Consider the following 19,407-nt stretch of genomic DNA (forward strand, 5'->3'; position numbering starts at 1 on the left):
CTTGTCACGCGGATTGGACGGCGTCCTATCACGCAGCCGAAAGGCAGGGTTGCACGTCGGTTTCGCCCGGTCAACGGGTGTCCTGGCCTGTCGTGTTAGGCCTGCAACGCCAGCACGAGTGTTCCTCTTGGTGGCTAGAAGCTTGATAGAACGTTACATTGTAACGTGGGCGCAACTCCGCCTATACAAAGGCCCTGTCCTCGAAGCTTCGTCTACGCGACCGCGGCACCAGGTTTCCGTCACATATTCCGGAAAAACTACCGGACAACATCGCAGTCGAACGGCATCAGCACGTCCTGACTTAGAGTCGCTTTTAGGCTTCTCATCGCGCACGAAGTTGACGTCGTCTCTGCAGCGCCATCGGGCATCTTATCAGCGCCTCACCCGCTAGCTCAACGCCTCCTCTGCGCCCGCCCAGCATGGCGTCCAACACGCACAGTCCCGAGCACGACGCGCTCGACACAAAAAACGGGCTTGAAGTAACCGCCTCAAAATCGTCCTCCGATGGCAACAACCCCGTCCCCCTCGAGGGCCAGACCGAACACCTCCCCACCTTCGAGCACGAGAAGAGACTCGCGCTCAAGTTCGACGTCCGCATCCTGCCCATGCTGGCTGTCATGTATCTTTTCAATGCGCTGGACAAGGGCAATCTGGGCAATGCGAAGACGGATAAGATGGATGTGGATTTGCACTTCAAGAAGGGGCAGTATAATACCATGTTGAGCATTTTCTTCGTCCCGTATGTGCTGTTTGCGCCTCCGATTGCGATGCTCGGAAAGAGGATTGGGCCGCATCGGATGCTGCCTATTTTGATGTCTTGCTTTGGTTCCATGACGTTGCTGAGTGCGACGGCGAAGAATTGGAGTGGGATGATGGCTTTAAGATGGTTTTTGGGTGAGTGCGGTCTTACTTCCATTTGTGTCGTAGCAAGCATCATGGATATATATGGCAACGGAAACTGACACGCGACAGGTATGGCGGAAGCTGCTTTCTTCCCGCTGGTCATCTACTACCTCACGACGTTCTACCGACGTGGTGAGCTGGCCCGTCGCCTGGCCCTCTTCTACGCCGCCTCCAACATCGCCAACGCCTTCTCTGGCCTCCTCGCCTTCGGCGTCTTCCACATCAAGAACAACAAGCTTGAAGCTTGGCGCTACCTTTTCATCATCGAAGGTGCTGCCACGATCATTGTCGCTGCCTTCGCCTACTGGTGGCTCCCCAAGTCCGCCTACGAAGCCAAGTTTCTCACCGAAGAAGAGCGCAAGCTCGCCTTCACCCGCATCCAAATAGACTCCTCGGCCATCGTCGGCGAAAAATTCGTGTTCAAAGACGCCCTACAGATCTTCAAGCTGCCCTCCACCTACGGCTTCCTCGCCATCGAAATCTGCCTCGGTGTTCCCATCCAGTCCGTTGGCCTCTTCATGCCGCAGATCATTAATGCCCTCGAGAAAGACGTCGTGAAAGTCAACCTCAAGACCGTCGCGCCCAACTGCGTCGGCGCGGTGTTCCTCCTCATCCTCGCGTTCGCGTCGGATTTGTCGCGCATCCGCTTCCCCTTCATCGCGCTGGGCTTCGCCCTCACCTTCTGCGGCTTCATCATATTCGCCGCCATTGATGTCCCCGCGCACCTCTCCACCGCCTACTTCGCCGCCTTCATGATGGTCTGGGGGACGTCCGCACCCTCGGTACTGCTGTCTACCTGGTACAACAACAACATTGCGCACGAGGGGCGTCGTGTCACACTGACCTCCGTCGGCGTCCCGCTCGCAAATCTCATGGGCGTTGTGTCTAGCAACATCTTCCGCGACGAGGACAAGCCCAAGTACACACCTGCGCTGGCGACGACGGCGGCGTTTGGCGCGACCGGGTGTTGCATTGCGCTGCTGCTGGGGACCTACATGATCTTCGATAACAAGCGCAGAAATAAGAAGCAGGGTGTTAACCTGAGTGCGAGGGATGTGAGTACGGAGAAGTTGAGGGAGGGGCCGAATAGCCCGGATTTTAGATGGTTCTTGTAAATGAATTTGTTCCGGACGTGGATGGGCTGGATATTCTGCGGAGAAGTACATGGCGAAGTTGCTGGTAGATACCCAAGAATGCATGGTCAAACTCCTTTCGCTGGTCAATTTGCAGAGACATTTCACGTATCGAGCTTAGCGCCTCGTGACACACGCCTCTCCACTAAGAGTCATCGAATCTGGTTGGCAACATACCATCGCCTACTACGTACGATCGACTATCCGTTAGTTGTAGCCGAACCATCCAGTCATACGCTGGGTGCGCGGCAGTGGGATTCCCCCCACCATTCGCCTTACTCCATCCACAATATGACTCCTCTTGCCCATTAGCAGAGGCCACCCAGCAGCCGTCTCGCGTGCGCCCCGTCACACAACATGTCGCACCCGCACCAATGTGTGAGTCGCACTTGCCACACCCCCGCCTCTCAGGCGTGCCTTCCCCACCCGGATCTGGCTAGGCAACAACATGCAAGCACACCTACGGTGGTGTACTGCAACACTGGGTCGAATATATATGTTGTTGGATGCGATGTGTTGAAATTGGCAATTCAATCATGGCTCAACCACAACCACCTTTTGATAATGCTCCGACGAAGCCGACTTGGAAGGAGAGACAGGCGAGGATCGATGCCACCCTTGGGATTACCTCGACGACAAGACCGAGTTGGGAGAACGTGGCTGCGGCGCCGGCAGCTGGGATTGAGGCTACGCCCAAAGAGCCTGCTGGGCCTGCGGGAAGCCTGGCGAGTATACACAATCTGTATGCAGATCCGTCTTTGCCGAATAAGGTACGTTGTCAGCTCAAAGTCCTTCTCTTCAAGGTAGGAGTTCAGGAGAAAGGACAGTGGGTTAGAGCAGAATGCTCATCCTAAACAGGCCCTAGTGCTTCACAAATCATGTTAACGAGAACCTAGTGGACAACGGCATATCCCACCCGTGCTAGTCCGCCGGCGGAAGATGCCTACTCCCTCCAGCACGCTCTCGTTGCGCGCTACAAGCTCTCGGATGACCCTAACAAGACCTTGGACCTGCACTCCATCGTAGTGCAGAGCCCGCTCCTCAAGAAAAGTCTTGGGAAAGTGCTGGATGGATACCCTGGCATCACAATCGAGCTCCAGCGCGTCGAGTTCACTGCGCCATTCGAGTGTTTCGTGCACCGTTGGGACCGCCTTCAAGCCGAACGCGTGGCTCTTGCTCGCAAAAACAAGAACGCGGCGCCGGTCACGGCGCAGGTGGCGAAAGATGCGGTGGCTCATCTGGAGGTCCTGTGCGAGACGCTGGAAAGCGAACTCGCAGGTCTGATTCGCGAGAAGGACGATCTGATTGCCCATGGCGTGATGCGGTTCGAGAACCTGTGGACGCTTTTCGAGCCCGGGTGTCTTGTGTACCGAAAGCGCGACGGGCATGACCGTGTGTATAAGCTTAAAAGCGCGAAGATTGAGAATGCGTCTTCGGGGCGGGTGTATAATCTTGAATGCCAGTATGTTGACTTTGACGGCACGAACTTTGGGTACAACAAGGAGACCATCATCATTAAGGACTTCAAAGGGACGAAGAAGATTGCCAAGTTCGAGGCATATCCGCTAGAATTTGTGGAAGGTGTGGAGGCGCTCAAAGCCAGGTTGATGGAGAGAGGCGCCATGTTCGAGGCGTACAAGGAGTACCGCTTCGTTGCGTACAACGGCATTGCGATGGGCAAGGTCAACCGTGGAGAGCAAAGGTTCAACGTCAAGAGCCGCATCATCATCGACGCGCATTCATTTTCGCGCTACGGGACAAAGCCCAGCTTGGAGTTGTTCGAGACCCCTGAAGTCGTTCACGACATCGCGGGCCCAGCGAGCCCCGACGATACCGACGACGATTGCGTCATGCTCGACGAAAACGTGGGCAAGAAGCCAGAGCCCGTGCCGGTTGGGATAAAACCCGCACCCAGCACCGATTGTGTCCTCACGGCCGAGCAGCACCTTGTGGCTTCCGCCACCGTTCGGGGGTACTCCCTGCGCGACAAAAAGTGGTGCAGTTTCTTCATCGACAGTATCTGCGACATCGTCTGGAACCTCGACGCATTCGCCTCGCTCGTCGCGCCCCAGGAGCAAAAAGACCTTATCCTCTCCTTTGCAGAAAGCCAGGTTAAGTCGCGCGATGACTTTGATGACTTCATCCAGGGCAAGGGGCAGGGCATTATCATGCTGCTGGCGGGCCCGCCGGGGGTAGGGAAGACACTGACAGCGGAGAGCGTCGCGGAGGCGATGAAAGCCCCGCTGTACAGCATCGGGGCTGCAGATCTGGGCAGTGAGTCGTCCCCGTTTGAGAATCGAACCGTTGTGCGAAGACTCGGAAATCGGAGGCAAGTGCTGAATAGCGATGCAGGTAAGCCTGCAGCGCTGGAGAACAAGCTGCACGACATCCTCGAGATGTGCTCCAAGTGGAATGCCGGTACGTGCACTCTATTTTCTTGCCTTCAATTCTCCCTCTCCCCCACGCATAGCAGAGCAGGACTGGCTGGGTGCTAAAGCGAAGACGGCGCGCAGTCCTCCTCATCGACGAAGCCGACGTCTTCATGGAAGCCCGCTCCACCGCCGACCTCGAGCGCAACAAGCTCGTCTCCATCTTCCTGCGCCTGCTCGAATACTTCTCCGGCATCATGTTCCTGACGACCAACCGCCTCGAAAACATGGACGCCGCCTTCGAATCGCGCATCCACCTCACCCTGAACTACGCCGACCTCGACAAGCCCTCTCGCAAACACGTCTGGACTACCTTCCTTTCCACCCACGCCCGCGCTAAGAATGCGAACGTGGCCTTGGGCGGGTTCAGCGATGCGGAGTTGGAGAGGTTGAGTAAAGAGAAATTGAATGGGAGGCAGATTAAGAACGTGGTCAAGACGGCCATGCTGTTGGCGAGTAGGTATGATGAGTGTCTGGGCATGGGGCATCTGGAGACGGTGTTGCGGCTGAGGAAGATGAACGAGAGGAAGACGGTGGGGTTTTTTGGCGGCGGGGAGTAGAAGAGATAGTTGGATGTCTCCCTTGGTCACATAGATACTCCGACTTCTCTCATCTTCGCGAAGGAGCCCTGGTAGTGTGCGCAATGTAGCAAGGCTTGAATTTAGCGCATATAGTGTAATAACAGAACGCAGAGTGCAAGCAATATATACATCACCGCGCCTGAGAGTGTCCGACGACCTTTGGTCGTCTTGCACACACATCATTCGCCCAGTTGACCCAATCTCTCCATGCACCGCACTTAATCCCCCGCGCGTCTTTCAATTTCCACCCCGACCCTTCCTACCCACATTCACTAAAACCCAGATAACCAAGGCGCCCAAGCTTATACACCGTAAACTTTGGGCATCGCTCGTTTCACTCGCCCCTTTTCCCAACACAATCATCTATAAATATTCCAGCTCTGCAAATCTCCCGTGACATCAAACAAAAAACCAGACTTCTGGTTTCTGTGAGCCGGACTCCGGAATGACTTTTAGTCTTTTTCTTATCTTACTCTGGGCGGGAAATGATGGCAGGTTTAGGAGTCTAAGATCAGACGGAGCGGGGGCTAACCATCTCTTCGCAATTTCAAGGCGTTTATCTTGATTTCATTACATTCATCTCGGGCTATCCACTATCATAGGCCTATATCTCTTGTGCTCGCCTACATGCGCCTTTCTATTTCTCCCTCTTCCCCCCTGGTTCAAGAACAGGCTGTATATTGAAATTCAACGTCTAGGTGACAAGTAGAGACGTAGGCTGTAGGAACAAAATTAGGGAGGATATGAATGCGATTGGAGTCTTTAAAGTTGCGATAGGCGTGGTTTTTCTAGACAAACAACTTTGGAACAGAGGGTGGTGGCTTCGCAGGCCTGCTTGTCTGTCGCGATTCGCTTTGACTTGCCGCTAACACATCCATGTCTCTTACACAGACGTCTATATACAGTTTTATGCTAGCAATCTGGTTGTCAAATCAAAAAAAAAAAAAATCATACTTGGTTTCTCTGAACCGGACTCCGAAGTGGCTTTTGATTTTCGCAGTCTTTTTTGGGTGCTTCGGGCGGGGAAGATGGGACGGTGCGGCGTTTTGAGTCGCGTATTTGGCGTAAGAGTTTAATGATATGCAGATGTAGCTGTTGAAGTTCTGATGGCTGAGGACTAATGCATAGATAAATGACAAGGTATAGCGTGTTTTCTACTCTTGGTATCTAGCGTGCGCAGCATAGGCTTAAAGAGCTGAAATCGTCTAGTCTGCTTTACGCATCTGAGCTCGTTGTATAGACTTTACTGTCTACGTATAGCTCTCGCTCGCCTGAGACATTAGCAACCAGTGGATGGAACAGGTGGGAGGATAGGCAAACAGCTTACATGGCTCTAAGTTGGTATTTCACGTTTGTCTGAAGAGTTGCTCTAGAGTCAACATGGGTGGAAGGCTATATCCTGGACTATGCATGTATCGGTGTGAAGATATAGGATAGCGCGATGCACCCAAAGACCCAGTAGAGTATCGATAAGGCGGAAATACTCTGGCTGTTCAGATTCAACCCGGCTTTGGAGGACGGAGAAGCAGAAGCGGGCGAGGTAGAAGTGGAAGACCCAGAGGTGGGAGAAGCAGAGGCGGGAGAAGCAGAGGCGGGAGAAGTAGAATCGGAAGAAGCAGAGTCGGAAGAAGTAGTGGTGTGGGAAGTAGAGGCGGTAGAATTGCCATTCGTCCCTTCAGTCTCTGCACAAATGATCAACTCCAGTACATTTGCCCATCTCAAACGTTCTACCCACCCCGTACAACACAGCACTGCACCTCATCCGGGCCTGGACACAATCTGTTTTGCACAGGTCAGCTTGTCCTTTCTGCTCGAATAGAGCGGAAAAGGGAAGGGAGAACTCACCCGGCTCTCTGCGCGCCCCCATTGGCAGCGCACTTGTTCTTTCCTGGCGTGTCGGTGCGTAGACAGTAGCCGCCATTGTCGGGGGAGGCATTGCAGCGCGTGGAGGAAAGACAGCAGCGGTTCGAGTCGCCTGGGGTGGGTTAGGTTGAGGTGGGTTGGACGGGATGCAGCAGGGACATTAAATTGATAGAGGCGAAATATAGAAAGCAGATAGAAGAAGATGATAAAAGATATGCTTCAAGAGTAGGATATAGAGAGCTGACAAGGCAAAGAGACGGAAGGGGGCATATAGATTCGACAGAGGGGAAGAGCACGGAGATCAAATAGAGGAAGAGGAGGGAGGAGAGCAGATATAGCGAGAGGGGGATAGAGTTTAGACATTGGACGGGAAGGACGGAAAAGAGTTACAGGAAGAATAGGATAAGCGATAGATACAAGAAGCATAGACTTGGGGATAGAGGGATCCACGTACCCCCAGAACACTGGTTCGGCACCCACCACCTATTTGCGCTCGCGCACGCAGACGGCGTCATACACGTTCCTGAGCGGCCATCATAACTGCAACTCTCAGCCCACACTCTTGATGCGAGAACGGCGATGCTGAGGACGACGGATGGAAGGAGCTTCATGGTGTAAGCATCTGCTACTGGTGGTACCGGAGAAATGGATTTGTGTGTAGGTACGATGTAGGATCGCCATAGTCTGGGGAAATGACGAGCATTATATACAGGAATCTGAGAAGGGTTTGGGGGCTATTACACCGAAGACTGGGAGGTAGGCAGGGCTCAGGGGAATGTAGATTGAGGGGGTGAAGATCTGTAGCTCGTATTCCTGGATTTGTGTGCTACTCGACCGTGCATCGAGACGCTCGTATACAACAAGCGAGAATATGTAAATAAAGAAGTAGGCGATTCGTACCACAACCAGCCTAGCATTTGTTTCATAATGCGTCGCCGAGGCTGGAAATACACTGGATTCGGTAAAGTACACGGAATACGAGGTCATACTCTGCGCCTTAGCCTGGGGTAGCGCGGAGACGGACCGGTTCAGAGCAGATCAAAAATAGACTCGAAAGGTACAGTTAAAATTAAGAGCGCCATTGTATGGCGGATATTAAAAAAAGTAAAGGCTGCGTGCGGTAAGCGTTCTCTAGAACTACATAATTCCACGGATGACAGGTTGTCATGCATTATCGTTGATGGCTGAGTATGCAGGGCTTGTGGAGCAAGTGTGTCGAGACGAGAAAACTTTCAGCATAGGCTTCCCAGAGGTATGGAGTATTGGAAACTCTGTGAGGGTGAAAACGCTTCTGACACTTCGTATGTCGACTTCCTAGAAGCGATCCAAAACGTAACTCAGTAAAATTCCCAGAAGGATGGCATAGCTGTGGCTCGTCTTACTGCCCACAGTCGGGCTCTCTCGACTGGGAAGGATAAGAGCTGCATGCGCACCCAGGTTCCAGGCAACGAACGGCACGTGATCTTGTCAGACCAAATCGGGCCATAGCTCACGGCGCTAAGAAAGCGCCACTCTCTCCGCTTCTTCTGCAACGCAACTTGCACACCCCTAACCTCGACACCGAACCACCGCGCAACTCATCATTATGTCGTGGCGCAACCAGGGCATCACCGGCTCCAACAACATCCCTCTCGGGAACCGTCGACGTATCGGCGGTGAGGGCAGCGGCGACGATGGAGCTTACAATCCTTCTGAGCCGTCTGCTGGCCTCGATTTGAAGCGCGGTCGCAGCCCGACACGCGGTAAGCAATCTTTCACCCCCACGAGTAAAATTGTACTAACACCGCCAGAAGATTCCGATGGCCCGAGGCGCCGCAAGAAGCGCAACCGTTGGGGTGATGCGAGTGAGAACAAGGCTGCTGGTCTGATGGGCTTGCCCACTGCCATCTACTCGGCCATGACTACCGAACAGCTTGATGCCTACACGTTGCATCTGCGTATCGAGGAGATCACTCAGAAGCTGAAGATCAACGACGTTGTTCCAGCCGATGGGGACAGGTATGCGCACACTCTTTTCCTCAACCGACCCTCCACTGACATGCGCAGGTCGCCGTCTCCTCCGCCGCAGTACGACAACTACGGCCGTCGTGTCAACACGCGCGAGTTCCGCTACCGCAAGCGCCTTGAAGACGAGCGCCACAAACTTGTAGAGAAGGCCATGAAGACGCTTCCTAACTACCACCCGCCGGCAGACTACAGGCGCCCTACTAAGACACAGGAGAAAGTCTATGTGCCAGTCAATGACTACCCGGAGATTAACTTCAGTATGATACTAACCCCTCTAACTTTCTTTACTCGTCTACTTCCTTTCCCTTGCCTTCGTCTTGACCGTTTTGCACAACCTGCCGACTGTGTAGCATCGCATCGGTGGCCTCTTTGCAAAACCAAGTCACTAACCCGAACCACCCCTTTTGCGCAATACAAACCTTTGATCACATAACTAACCACAGCTTTTCTGCACTAACAGTTGGATTACTTATCGGCCCGCGAGGCAACACGCTCAAGAAGATGGAGTCTGAGTCCGGCGCAAAGATTGCGATCCGTGGCAAGGGCTCCGTCAAGGAGGGGAAAGGTCGTTCTGACGCAGCTCACACCAGCAACCAGGAGGAGGACCTGCATTGTCTAATCATGGCCGATACCGAGGACAAAGTGAACAAGGCGAAGAAGCTGATTCACAACGTCATTGAGACGGTACGTACATTTTCAGCGTTCATCGCATTCTATGCTGACTTTTTGCAGGCTGCGTCCATTCCTGAAGGCCAGAACGAGCTCAAGCGCAACCAGCTCCGCGAGCTTGCCGCTCTCAACGGTACCCTCCGTGATGACGAGAACCAGGCATGCCAGAACTGTGGTGAGATCGGTCACCGCAAGTACGATTGTCCCCAGAAGCAAAACTACACGGCCAGCATCATCTGCCGTGTCTGTGGACAAGCTGGACACATGGCCCGCGATTGTCCCCAGCGCAAGACTGGACAGCCCTGGCGCAACGATAACCGTTACGGAGACCGCCCTCAAGCCAGGATTGGTGGCGCCGAAAACGACCTGGACAACTTCCTCAACGAGATGGGCGGTGGTGGCGATGGCCGCGCAGCTGGAGCAATCGAATACAATGGAAATGGAGGCGGCTATGGTGGAGAGGAATCACGCGCTGCCAAGCCTTGGGAACAGCGACCATCTGGCGCGCCTGCTCCTTGGGCTCGTGGTAACGACCGCAACGATGACCGCGCTCAAGGCTCCTCTGCCGCGCCGTGGGCTAGTGCCGGTGGAGACTCGTACAACTCTGGAGGCTACGGAGGCGGTGCTGCTGCTGCTGCTCCCTGGGCTTCTGGTGCCAACGCATCGTACGGCTATGGAAGCTATGGCTACGATCAGCCCGCTGCTCCGGGTGCCGCTCCTCCTGGCATGAGCGCGTACGGCGGATATGGTGCTCCTCCTGCTGCGGCAGGCCCACCTCCTGGCCTCGGACCACTATTCCAGAACTACGGCAGTGCTGGAAGCCCGCCGCCTCCCCCGCCGCCTGGCTCTGCTCCTCCACCGCCGCCTCCGGGTGATGCGCCGCCCCCACCTCCTCCGTCCGATGCCCCTCCGCCGCCTCCCCCGCCGCCGCAGTAGATTACGTTTTTGATACGGGCATGTGGGAATCGGTCATGAGACGACAATGCGGGTCCGATGTTTGTGATGACTGAAGTTCCGGGCTACTTTCATTAACATGTCAGATAACTGCGACGCCTCGGAAGAAGACCAATTTCGAACTTGAAAAGTGTAAGGAGTGTATCTATGGCGCGTTTCGGTGCTGCCGCGTAAGTACATGAGAGGCTGTCTTGGACTGTGTAGTTGCCTCTGGTTTGCTCCCGTACAGTAGCTTTTGACAATACATGATTTGTTTCGTTTTCAACTTTCCGTGATGTGCACGAGTCGATGGTGTGGAGTCCCTACCTGTGTTTGCTGAGTGTTCTCGCGTCGCCCAATGCCATGTGCCCTCTATGATGGGGTTGAACAAGGCCTGTGCAGGTGCGTGCTTGCTATTTTGGCTGCGGCGATCACGCCAAGGCGTCAGGTGCGGCAGGGTTGGGCGCGGAAGCGACCATGACGAACCGCGGCGACTGCCCTAAAAGCGCACTGCAGCATCAACATTGCCAGCACACGCAACGCGACCCGCGCGGTGACTCAACCCGCTCGCTCAGCTTATTCCTCGACCCGTATACCCGCTCCACTATCCATACTAGTGACTGCCAATCCTCTCGCTTCACGACCATCCGGGCGGCGCTACCACGCGGGGCTGGTAGGCACACACACGCTCACTCGATACACTACCCCGCTACTGTCTCTCTACGCAGCATGGACAAGATAAAAGTTAGCAAGGTTACTCCCCTGCACGCTCCGATGCAAGGGGACGAGACTGAACGTCTAAAGGTCGAGAACGTCCAGGCATTCTCCCGCGGCCAGAGTTTCGACGGCACGCTGCACATCACGACCCACCACATCGTCTTCAGATACCTGCCGCCCTGCCCTCCAGGCGTCGACCCGACCGCAAACCCGCCGCGCGAGAAAACAATATGGATTACTTATCCCCAGATCTCCTACTGCTGTCTGCGGCCATGTCCGTCCGCTTCGCATTACAAACCGTCGATTCGCTTACGGTGTCGCGACTTCAAGATGTTTGCCTTCAACTTCTTGGACGAGAGGGACGCACGCAATGTATACGATAGTATAAGGGCGTTGTCCTGCAAGATTGGGCGCCTGGATAGACTGCTCGCTTTTGCGTACAACCCAAAGCCGCCAGAGAGCGACGTCAACGGTTGGCAGATCTACGATGCGCGGAAAGAGTTTAAGCGACTAGGCATCAGCCCCAAGGACTCAGAAAAGGGCTGGCGGATTTCGGAAATCAACGCCGACTACAAGGTAGGTCTGGCAAGACTATGCATAGCTGCTGGTTTGACATAAGTGTATAGTACTCAAAAACGTACCCTGCACTCATTGCGGTACCAACAAAGGTATCCGACAGCGTCCTCCGATACGCGGGTGATTATCGCTCTCGCCAGCGCATACCGGCTCTTGTGTACCGCCACCCCTTGAACAACTGTTCCATCACTCGCAGTTCGCAACCCTTGCCCGGTCTCAGCGGAAAGCGCAACGCGCAAGATGAGCGCCTTGTCGCGGCCATATTCTCAACCAATCGTGGGTGGACAACAACCCAAACCCCTAACCCTGCGACTCCGGCGAATATTTCCCCAGAATCAAGTGTTGTCAATCTGAATGAGTCTGCTGCTGACAGTTCTTTTGTTGGTGTAGACGATGCGGACGCTATCAACTCTGGCAAAATCACAGTGGACGACCTAACTAATTCAGCTGAGACTGACCCGGACGCGCCGAAGATATACGGAGCACAGCAACGAAATCTTATCGTCGATGCGAGACCTACTGTCAATGCGTACGCTATGCAAGCTGTCGGCTTAGGCTCTGAGAAAATGGACTATTACCCTGGTGCGGAGAAGGCTTACCTTGGAATCGACAATATTCACGTCATGCGGAAGTCCCTCGAATGTGTGGTCGACGCATTGAAAGAGTCGGACTATCTGAACGTCCTACCCAACTACGATATGCTGCGCAAGAGCGGTTGGATACGTCACATTGCCAACATTTTGGACGGTACTTCTTTGATCGCACGGACTGTGGGCATCATGCATTCGCACGTTCTTATTCATTGCTCCGATGGCTGGGATAGGACCAGTCAGCTTAGCGCCCTCAGCCAGATAATGCTCGATCCGTACTACCGGACACTGGAAGGGTTCATCGTGCTTGTTGAGAAAGACTGGCTATCATACGGCCACATGTTCCGTCATCGCTCAGGATTCTTGAGCAGCGACAAGTGGTTCACTATCGAGAACGAGAGAATCGACCGGAACCGGGATGGATCAGGGCCTGGCAATGCATTCGAAAATGCTTTGCGTGGCGCAAAGGGCCTCTTCAACCGGCACAGCAACGACTCAAATGAGTCGCTCACTCAGATGACTGATCCTAACGGGGCCGTTGCGGCTGAATTGAATACTTCAGATGTCGATCCGAGCAAAGAGACGCCGGCGAAGCCATTTGGTAACAAGATAGGGCCTGCCGAGGAGCATCGCATCACCAAGACCAGCGAGCTCTCACCCGTCTTTCACCAGTTCTTGGACGCCACCTACCAGCTACTATACCAGCATCCCACCCGCTTCGAGTTCAACGAACGCTTCCTACGCCGCTTGTTCTATCATCTGCACTCATGCCAGTATGGAACCTTTCTCTTCGACAACGAAAAGGAACGCGTGGAGGCTCGAGCATACGATCGTACGCGGTCGGTATGGGACTACTTCCTTTGTCGACGAGAAGAGTTCCTGAATCCCAGCTACGACTCGACCGTTGACGACTCGATTCGCGGGAAAGAGCGCATCATCTTCCCCAAGAAAGGCGAAGCACGGTGGTGGGCAGAACTATTCGGCAGGACAGATGAGGAAATGAACAGACTTGGTCCGCAAGCGCCACCTAATCTGCTCACCCCACAAACGTCCAACATGAGCAGTCCGCCCAACGGTCGGAGCGGAACAAGTACGCCAATTCCCCAGGAGGCGATCGTTACGGGAACCGAGACGGCAGCAAAGGCTACAGGAGCCGGTACAAACGCTGATCCGCCTCTTGAAACCACACACAGCGCCTCTCCAAGACCCAGTGTAGAGGCCGAGCAGATGGCGGACCCCCTCGGCGCTGTCAAAGACTTCAGTCAGCAATTCACAGCGAATTTGTCTTCGCTCGGCAAAAGTCTTCGCAGTCCTAGCCCCTCCGCACAGTCTGTCGAGAATCGCAGTCGCTCTCGCTCGCATAGCCGAGTTGAGGCCCGCAAAGAGTTAGAGGTTGAGATGCAGTAGGAGCTCATCATCCTGAATGGGCCCAACGCTTCTACGTGGGTCATAGAACTAGGGCGCGAGCTTTTGGCGCAGTGGACCCAGTCCCTATCTGAAGAAGAGCCAACCATAATGACGCCTATGATATCTTCGCCCTCGTCTTACTTGGACCCGGAGACAAACGAATATGGGGTAACTCGCTTTCTGAGTCTGACGAATTCCAGCGACGAGGAGCCAGGGAGCTCGCATCAGCTACCCCAATATCAAATCCCTCGCGTCACAAACGTCCGATTCATAGCATTTTCGAAACCCAAAAATACTTGTGAACACGATCCGAACGTGCCGCTCCATGACGGGGAATGGGGTTTTGTTGACAGTGCTATTGAGAAGAGAGCGGCAGATCGCCAAGATACACAACCACTAAAATCAAAACTCGATGGCTGAGCTTGAGATGGTGTAGTTTCTGATGATTTGCTCTCCAGTCATCAAGACAGCTCCAACGATATCTTCGTTCCCATCGCCGCCGATTCCGTTGAAAGTGACAGCAGTAGCTCCTCCGAATACGCCTCGAGCCTGGAATACGACTCCCGCTCCTCTAGCTCGAGCGATCCCCCATCCTCGAGCTCCTCCATCAACTCCGGCTACGCCAGCTACGCCAGCTCCTCCAGTTCAAGCGGGTCTTCCTTCTCTCACGAAGACGACGCAGGAAGTGATGTACCGCTGTTTCGTCTATCGAGGAGGTGGAGCTGGCCTGCGCGGCTTCGGCCAAGGCATCGGAGGCGGGTGAGGGATCGAGTGGCGGAGGTGGTGATCGGAAGGAGGATAAGGAGTCTATGCGAAGCAAGGCTGGGGTAGAGTTCTGGCCGTAGTGGCACAAGTCTTTGTCGCGCTATGTTATACATAGCGGGCCGTGTGTGTCTGTTGTGCGGCTCTGCCAACGACCACCCGAGCCCTCCAACAGCCCACGGCGACCCAATCCTGTCCAGCTCGTCCAGATTAACTAGCTCAAGCGAGGGTTCATATCCGAGCTCCTCGAGCCTTTACCAAGGTGGAGCTGGCCTGCTTTTGATTGGATAAGAAATCGGGTGAATCCCAGGGGCATGATGGCGGAAGTGAGGGTTGCAAGGAGGGCAAGAAGCGTAAGCGGGGAAGGCCGAGTTCCTGGCGGTAGTGGCAAGGCGTTGCGTTATGTCAAGTTATGCATAGCTGGGTGTTTGTCTGCATTGGGCGTCTGTGCATTTGGGAGGTGTCTGACTCCGCACGACGATTTTACGAGACATTGTATGGAATGACCCTAAAGACTCCATTTTCATCAGATACACATGTTTTCTTCCTTTTCTGAGACGGAAAGCCAGGATCATGACTTAATAATGAGAGATTACTTGAGACGACGGATACTAGACGAAATCCAGACATATACCACGGTACATGTGCTACTGAAAATGACGTGAGCCTGAATGCTTGCGATAAGAGCAAGGCGCCTTATGAAGAGCTCAACCACACAGAGAAAAAGGAAACACGTAAGAGCCACTGTTCGCATTCTCGTGTATTCTAGGAAAGCGCGCGGAGCACCCAGACGATCGAATTGTGGAGCTGGTTGACGGAAGCGGCCGACCACGGCGCAGGTGATACCGCTGCGTCACGCGTCTCCCACAGTCGTGGTTGGACCCACTTCGCTATCGTTATCCGGAAGCTATGTCCAACACCACGCGCTGCCCTGCCTGAGTCAACCACCACCCTACCGCAGCGCGAGCTGCCTGTTTTCGCTCTTCTGCCTTCCATCCGATCTTCACTCTCTTCGAGTTGTATAGCTCCTCTTCCGGGAGCGTCTTTCTTTGTTGCATCCCTTAAACTCACATCTGTTACTCTCGATAGCACCGATCGGCCACTGCTCCGGTACAGGACACCGTCACCATCATGGCGGTCAAAGCTGTCGTTCCGTTTCTCGTGGCCATGATGCTGCTGACTGGAGTGTGCAACACGCTCTTGACAAAGTATCAGGTACTGCCTTCCCCTAGAATGCGGGCCACACGGAGCGCTTCAGCTAACCGCCGTGCGCTAGGACATGCAATGCGTCCAGAACTGCGATGCGCCCTCGAAGGAGTACCGCAAGCACTTCGAACAGCCCGTTCTACAAACACTCCAGATGTTTATCGGCGAGTCGGGCTGCTGGCTCGTCATCGGCGTGTTCTCCGCGTGGCAGCGCTTTGCGTCGCGCCGCGCAGGCTACGAAGCCATTCCAGAGGACGGAGCTGCTACGCCTGCGTCGGATGGCAGCGACACACCCGATGTCGCAAACCCGTTATTGCCTGCGCATCCAGATGAGGAAGGGCGCGTGGCGCTTACCGGAACAAACATCCTGCTCTTGGCTCTGCCCGCATGTTGCGACATTGCAGGAACTACGCTTATGAATGTTGGTCTACTGTTCGTCGCTGCGAGTATCTACCAGATGACTAGAGGAGCACTGGTGCTCTTCGTTGGCCTGTTCAGCGTGTGGTTCTTGAAGAGACACCTAGGCCTGTACAAGTGGTTCTCTCTCTTCGTGGTAGTCTTCGGTGTGATGATAGTTGGTCTTGCCGGCGCTATCACCAAGGACGACAAAGCGACTCCATCACACGCAGCGCTTGCGGAGAATGCGATGAGCATCCTCAGAAGAGAAGAGACGGCCATGACCGCGCCAAGCCAGGCTGTCATGACTGTCATAGGTGTACTCTTAATTGCCGGTGCGCAAATCTTCACTGCCACCCAGTTTGTCCTGGAAGAACGCATCATGGAGAAGTACTCGATGGAGCCCATCAAAGTGGTCGGTTGGGAAGGCGTCTTCGGCTTCCTTGTCACGCTATTCGTTATGATTATTTTGCACTTCGCCATCGGAACTGGGTACTTCAACGCAAGGGAGGGTCTGTACCAGATGACGCACTTCCCAGCCATCGCCGTCAGCTCTATTCTCATCATGATCAGTATTGGGTGAGTCGTATGCCCTCGAAACCGTATGTTGTGCTAACAGACATAGTGGCTTCAACTTCTTCGGCCTCAGCGTCACGCGCACCGTCTCCGCGACCTCGCGGTCCACTATCGACACCTGCCGCACTCTTTTCATCTGGGTTGTCTCTCTCGGGCTTGGCTGGGAGACTTTCAAGTGGCTCCAGGTGCTGGGTTTCGCACTGCTCGTGTACGGCACCTTCGTCTTCAACGACCTGGTCAGGCCGCCGCTGAAGAGCTGCGTCGAGAGGAAGCCTGAACCTCTCCTTGCCGAGGACCCCATTGAGCACTTGTAGATAAGCGGGACGCAATGGGCTTGTAAATATTTGAGTTTGACTGCAGCATGGAGATTGGTGTTTGGGTATGATCGCGGAAGAACCGGGGTCATAGAGCGATATTGTTACAGCACTTTGAATCGTACTTCAATCAAACCAAACCTTTTTCGACTAAGTCAGTACTGTCTAACGTTTTCCGCAATGATGCCAGGCTGCAAGTCCGAGATGGTGATTGAGGACGATCTGAATGCCCTAGTGGTAGCGCCAAGATTGGCTCTGTTGGTCCGAGCGCAGCGCACTCGCTTAATTCACGACTGCACGCCAGTATTTTGAACAGTCCCCGCGAGCCCATCGACCTCAACCAACGACTACACGACAACTTAGGTTCGCACATCTGAACTTCCGGCGTTCAGAAAACTAATCCACAGCGACACCATGGCCACCGCACAGGGTCAGATGTAAGTGTCGCCCACCACCTCGGACCGACAGGCAGAATACTGATGGCATCACAGCTCTAAGCGCAGGAAGTTCGTTGCTGGTACGATACACCCTTTCCCTATCACTCTGGCGGGTCAGAATAATTGTTGTTGCGTGCGGAAGTGGCAGTGTCGCCGTAGCGCACAATTGGCAAGAACGATGAGGAATATTGGGAATTGCGCACAATGGCATACTGAGGGCAGGTCGCTAACCCGCACTCACAGACGGTGTCTTCTACGCCGAGCTCAACGAGTTCTTCCAGCGCGAGCTCGCCGAGGAGGGCTACTCCGGCGTTGAGGTCCGTGTGACGCCCACCGTCACCGACATCATCATCCGCGCCACCCACACACAGGAGGTTCTCGGCGAGCAGGGCCGCCGCATCCGCGAGCTCACCTCTCTCATCCAGAAGCGCTTCAAGTTCCCCGAGAACTCCGTCTCCCTGTACGCCGCAAAGGTCCAGAACCGTGGTCTCTCCGCCGTCGCTCAGTGCGAGTCCCTCCGCTACAAGCTTCTTAACGGTCTCGCCGTCCGAAGGGCATGCTATGGTGTCCTCCGTTTCATCATGGAGAGCGGCGCCAAGGGTTGCGAGGTTGTTGTTTCCGGAAAGCTCAGGGCTGCCCGTGCGAAGTCCATGAAGTTCACTGTACGCACTCGCACATTCTCACAACTATGGACTGCAACGCTAACTGGCAGTAGGACGGCTTCATGATCCACTCCGGTCAACCCGCCAAGGACTTCATCGACGAGGCAACGCGCCACGTTCTCCTCCGCCAGGGTGTCCTCGGTATCAAGGTCAAGATTATGCGTGGCGCAGACCCCGAGGGCAAGGCCGGCCCCGCCAAGTCGCTCCCCGACTCCGTGACCATCATCGAGCCCAAGGAGGAGCAGCCCGTCGTCCAGCCCATGTCGCAAGACTACGGCGCCAAGGCGATCGCCGCGCAGCAGGCCGCCGAGGCCCAGCGGCAGGCGGAGCAGGGCGAGGGCGAGGCTGCGCCCGCAGAGAGCTACGCTGAGGAGCAGTAGATATTTCCCTTTTACGATCGGATTACGAGTTTTTTCTATTCGCGTGCATGCGAGCGGGGCGGACTGATGAATGAGCGCGCTGGTATCACGAAACGGTTCGTGTCCCACTTCCCTGCTGCCTTCTTGCACCCTGCTTTCATTTCATCTTCCCCATGGACGTTATGAAAGCGTAAGTCGTGTGGTTTGGCGTGTGTGTCGGCGGATCGGAGTAGGGACCAGGCGACCAATATCAAATTCCTTTGCATTCGGATGGGCGAGTGGGTACAAAACTTTCAAGTGTCATGTCATGTCAATGATCACCAAGGGCAGTTACGGAGTCTTATGTGCTGTGTACTTTCGGAACACCCCAATGCAAAAAAATAAACACAGCTTGACCAATCACTTTGCGTATTTTGATGCTTCACGTGCCATGGCCTCCGTACATTTGTACCATACTTCTATGGTTATCACCAATATCCAACAAAAATTCGGCCCATCTCTATTAGACCATCACGTCTGCCCTCCTTGGTCTCGCCGCTTTGATTGGTATTGTAGACGAGATATCCGCCTACGTAGTATGGTCCATTGTTGCGGGTTGGCAATGAGACATGTTTAGTGAGCCTTGTAGGGGTTCTTCTGCTCTACTGAAACAAGCCTACTCCCTTCGCATTTCGCAGTACGTTGGCTGTCGACTCGGAAAAGTGGTTCTACTAATGTCCCATTCCATTTCTAAATCAAGTCTTACACATTCTCATCTAGACACCTCACCCCCATGGCCAATGAAACCATGGACAGCTGCACGACATACCATTGCCTACAAGCCATTCAATAAATCATCTTGTCACAAACAAAAACACCGCGCAAGCCAAAAGTTGTTTGCGAAACTC

General features: G+C 54.4%; 6 protein-coding genes across 6 annotated transcripts; all 6 read left to right on the forward strand.

Moving 5' to 3' along the window:
- Positions 1 to 348: 348 nt before the first annotated feature.
- On the forward strand, positions 349 to 2,018 carry CC84DRAFT_1146231 (MFS general substrate transporter; the record flags this gene model as incomplete). Its single annotated transcript, XM_018176548.1, has 2 exons — positions 349 to 894; positions 973 to 2,018. Exons 1-2 carry the CDS (start codon positions 420 to 422, stop codon positions 2,016 to 2,018), a joined length of 1,521 nt encoding a protein of 506 aa, XP_018036628.1. The 5' UTR covers positions 349 to 419.
- A 213-nt stretch (positions 2,019 to 2,231) lies between these two features.
- CC84DRAFT_1120050 (P-loop containing nucleoside triphosphate hydrolase protein) lies at positions 2,232 to 5,122 on the forward strand. Its single transcript, XM_018175568.1, has 4 exons — positions 2,232 to 2,806; positions 2,933 to 4,310; positions 4,389 to 4,454; positions 4,550 to 5,122. Exons 1-4 carry the CDS (start codon positions 2,543 to 2,545, stop codon positions 5,023 to 5,025), a joined length of 2,184 nt encoding a protein of 727 aa, XP_018036629.1. The 5' UTR covers positions 2,232 to 2,542; the 3' UTR covers positions 5,026 to 5,122.
- Positions 5,123 to 6,426: 1,304 nt separating this feature from the next.
- On the forward strand, positions 6,427 to 6,953 carry CC84DRAFT_1176297 (uncharacterized protein; the record flags this gene model as incomplete). The annotated part of the gene is made up of 3 exons (XM_018180208.1): positions 6,427 to 6,464; positions 6,544 to 6,838; positions 6,876 to 6,953. The coding sequence occupies 3 exons, from the start codon at positions 6,427 to 6,429 to the stop codon at positions 6,951 to 6,953; spliced, it is 411 nt and encodes a 136-aa protein (XP_018036630.1).
- Positions 6,954 to 11,292: 4,339 nt separating this feature from the next.
- Positions 11,293 to 13,808, forward strand: CC84DRAFT_1092504 (phosphatases II; the record flags this gene model as incomplete). Its single annotated transcript, XM_018174457.1, has 2 exons — positions 11,293 to 11,811; positions 11,862 to 13,808. The coding sequence occupies 2 exons, from the start codon at positions 11,293 to 11,295 to the stop codon at positions 13,806 to 13,808; spliced, it is 2,466 nt and encodes an 821-aa protein (XP_018036631.1).
- Positions 13,809 to 15,489: 1,681 nt separating this feature from the next.
- On the forward strand, positions 15,490 to 17,213 carry CC84DRAFT_1164571 (uncharacterized protein). Its single transcript, XM_018178513.1, has 3 exons — positions 15,490 to 15,785; positions 15,847 to 16,751; positions 16,798 to 17,213. Exons 1-3 carry the CDS (start codon positions 15,702 to 15,704, stop codon positions 17,060 to 17,062), a joined length of 1,254 nt encoding a protein of 417 aa, XP_018036632.1. The 5' UTR covers positions 15,490 to 15,701; the 3' UTR covers positions 17,063 to 17,213.
- Positions 17,214 to 17,382: 169 nt separating this feature from the next.
- On the forward strand, positions 17,383 to 18,943 carry CC84DRAFT_1259505 (ribosomal protein S3). The gene is made up of 4 exons (XM_018184919.1): positions 17,383 to 17,499; positions 17,554 to 17,579; positions 17,743 to 18,161; positions 18,215 to 18,943. Exons 1-4 carry the CDS (start codon positions 17,477 to 17,479, stop codon positions 18,539 to 18,541), a joined length of 795 nt encoding a protein of 264 aa, XP_018036633.1. The 5' UTR covers positions 17,383 to 17,476; the 3' UTR covers positions 18,542 to 18,943.
- The last annotated feature ends 464 nt before the right edge of the window (positions 18,944 to 19,407 follow it).

Source organism: Paraphaeosphaeria sporulosa, assembly GCF_001642045.1.
Source record: "Paraphaeosphaeria sporulosa strain AP3s5-JAC2a unplaced genomic scaffold CC84scaffold_5, whole genome shotgun sequence".
In the NCBI taxonomy this organism is placed as follows: domain Eukaryota; kingdom Fungi; phylum Ascomycota; class Dothideomycetes; order Pleosporales; family Didymosphaeriaceae; genus Paraphaeosphaeria; species Paraphaeosphaeria sporulosa.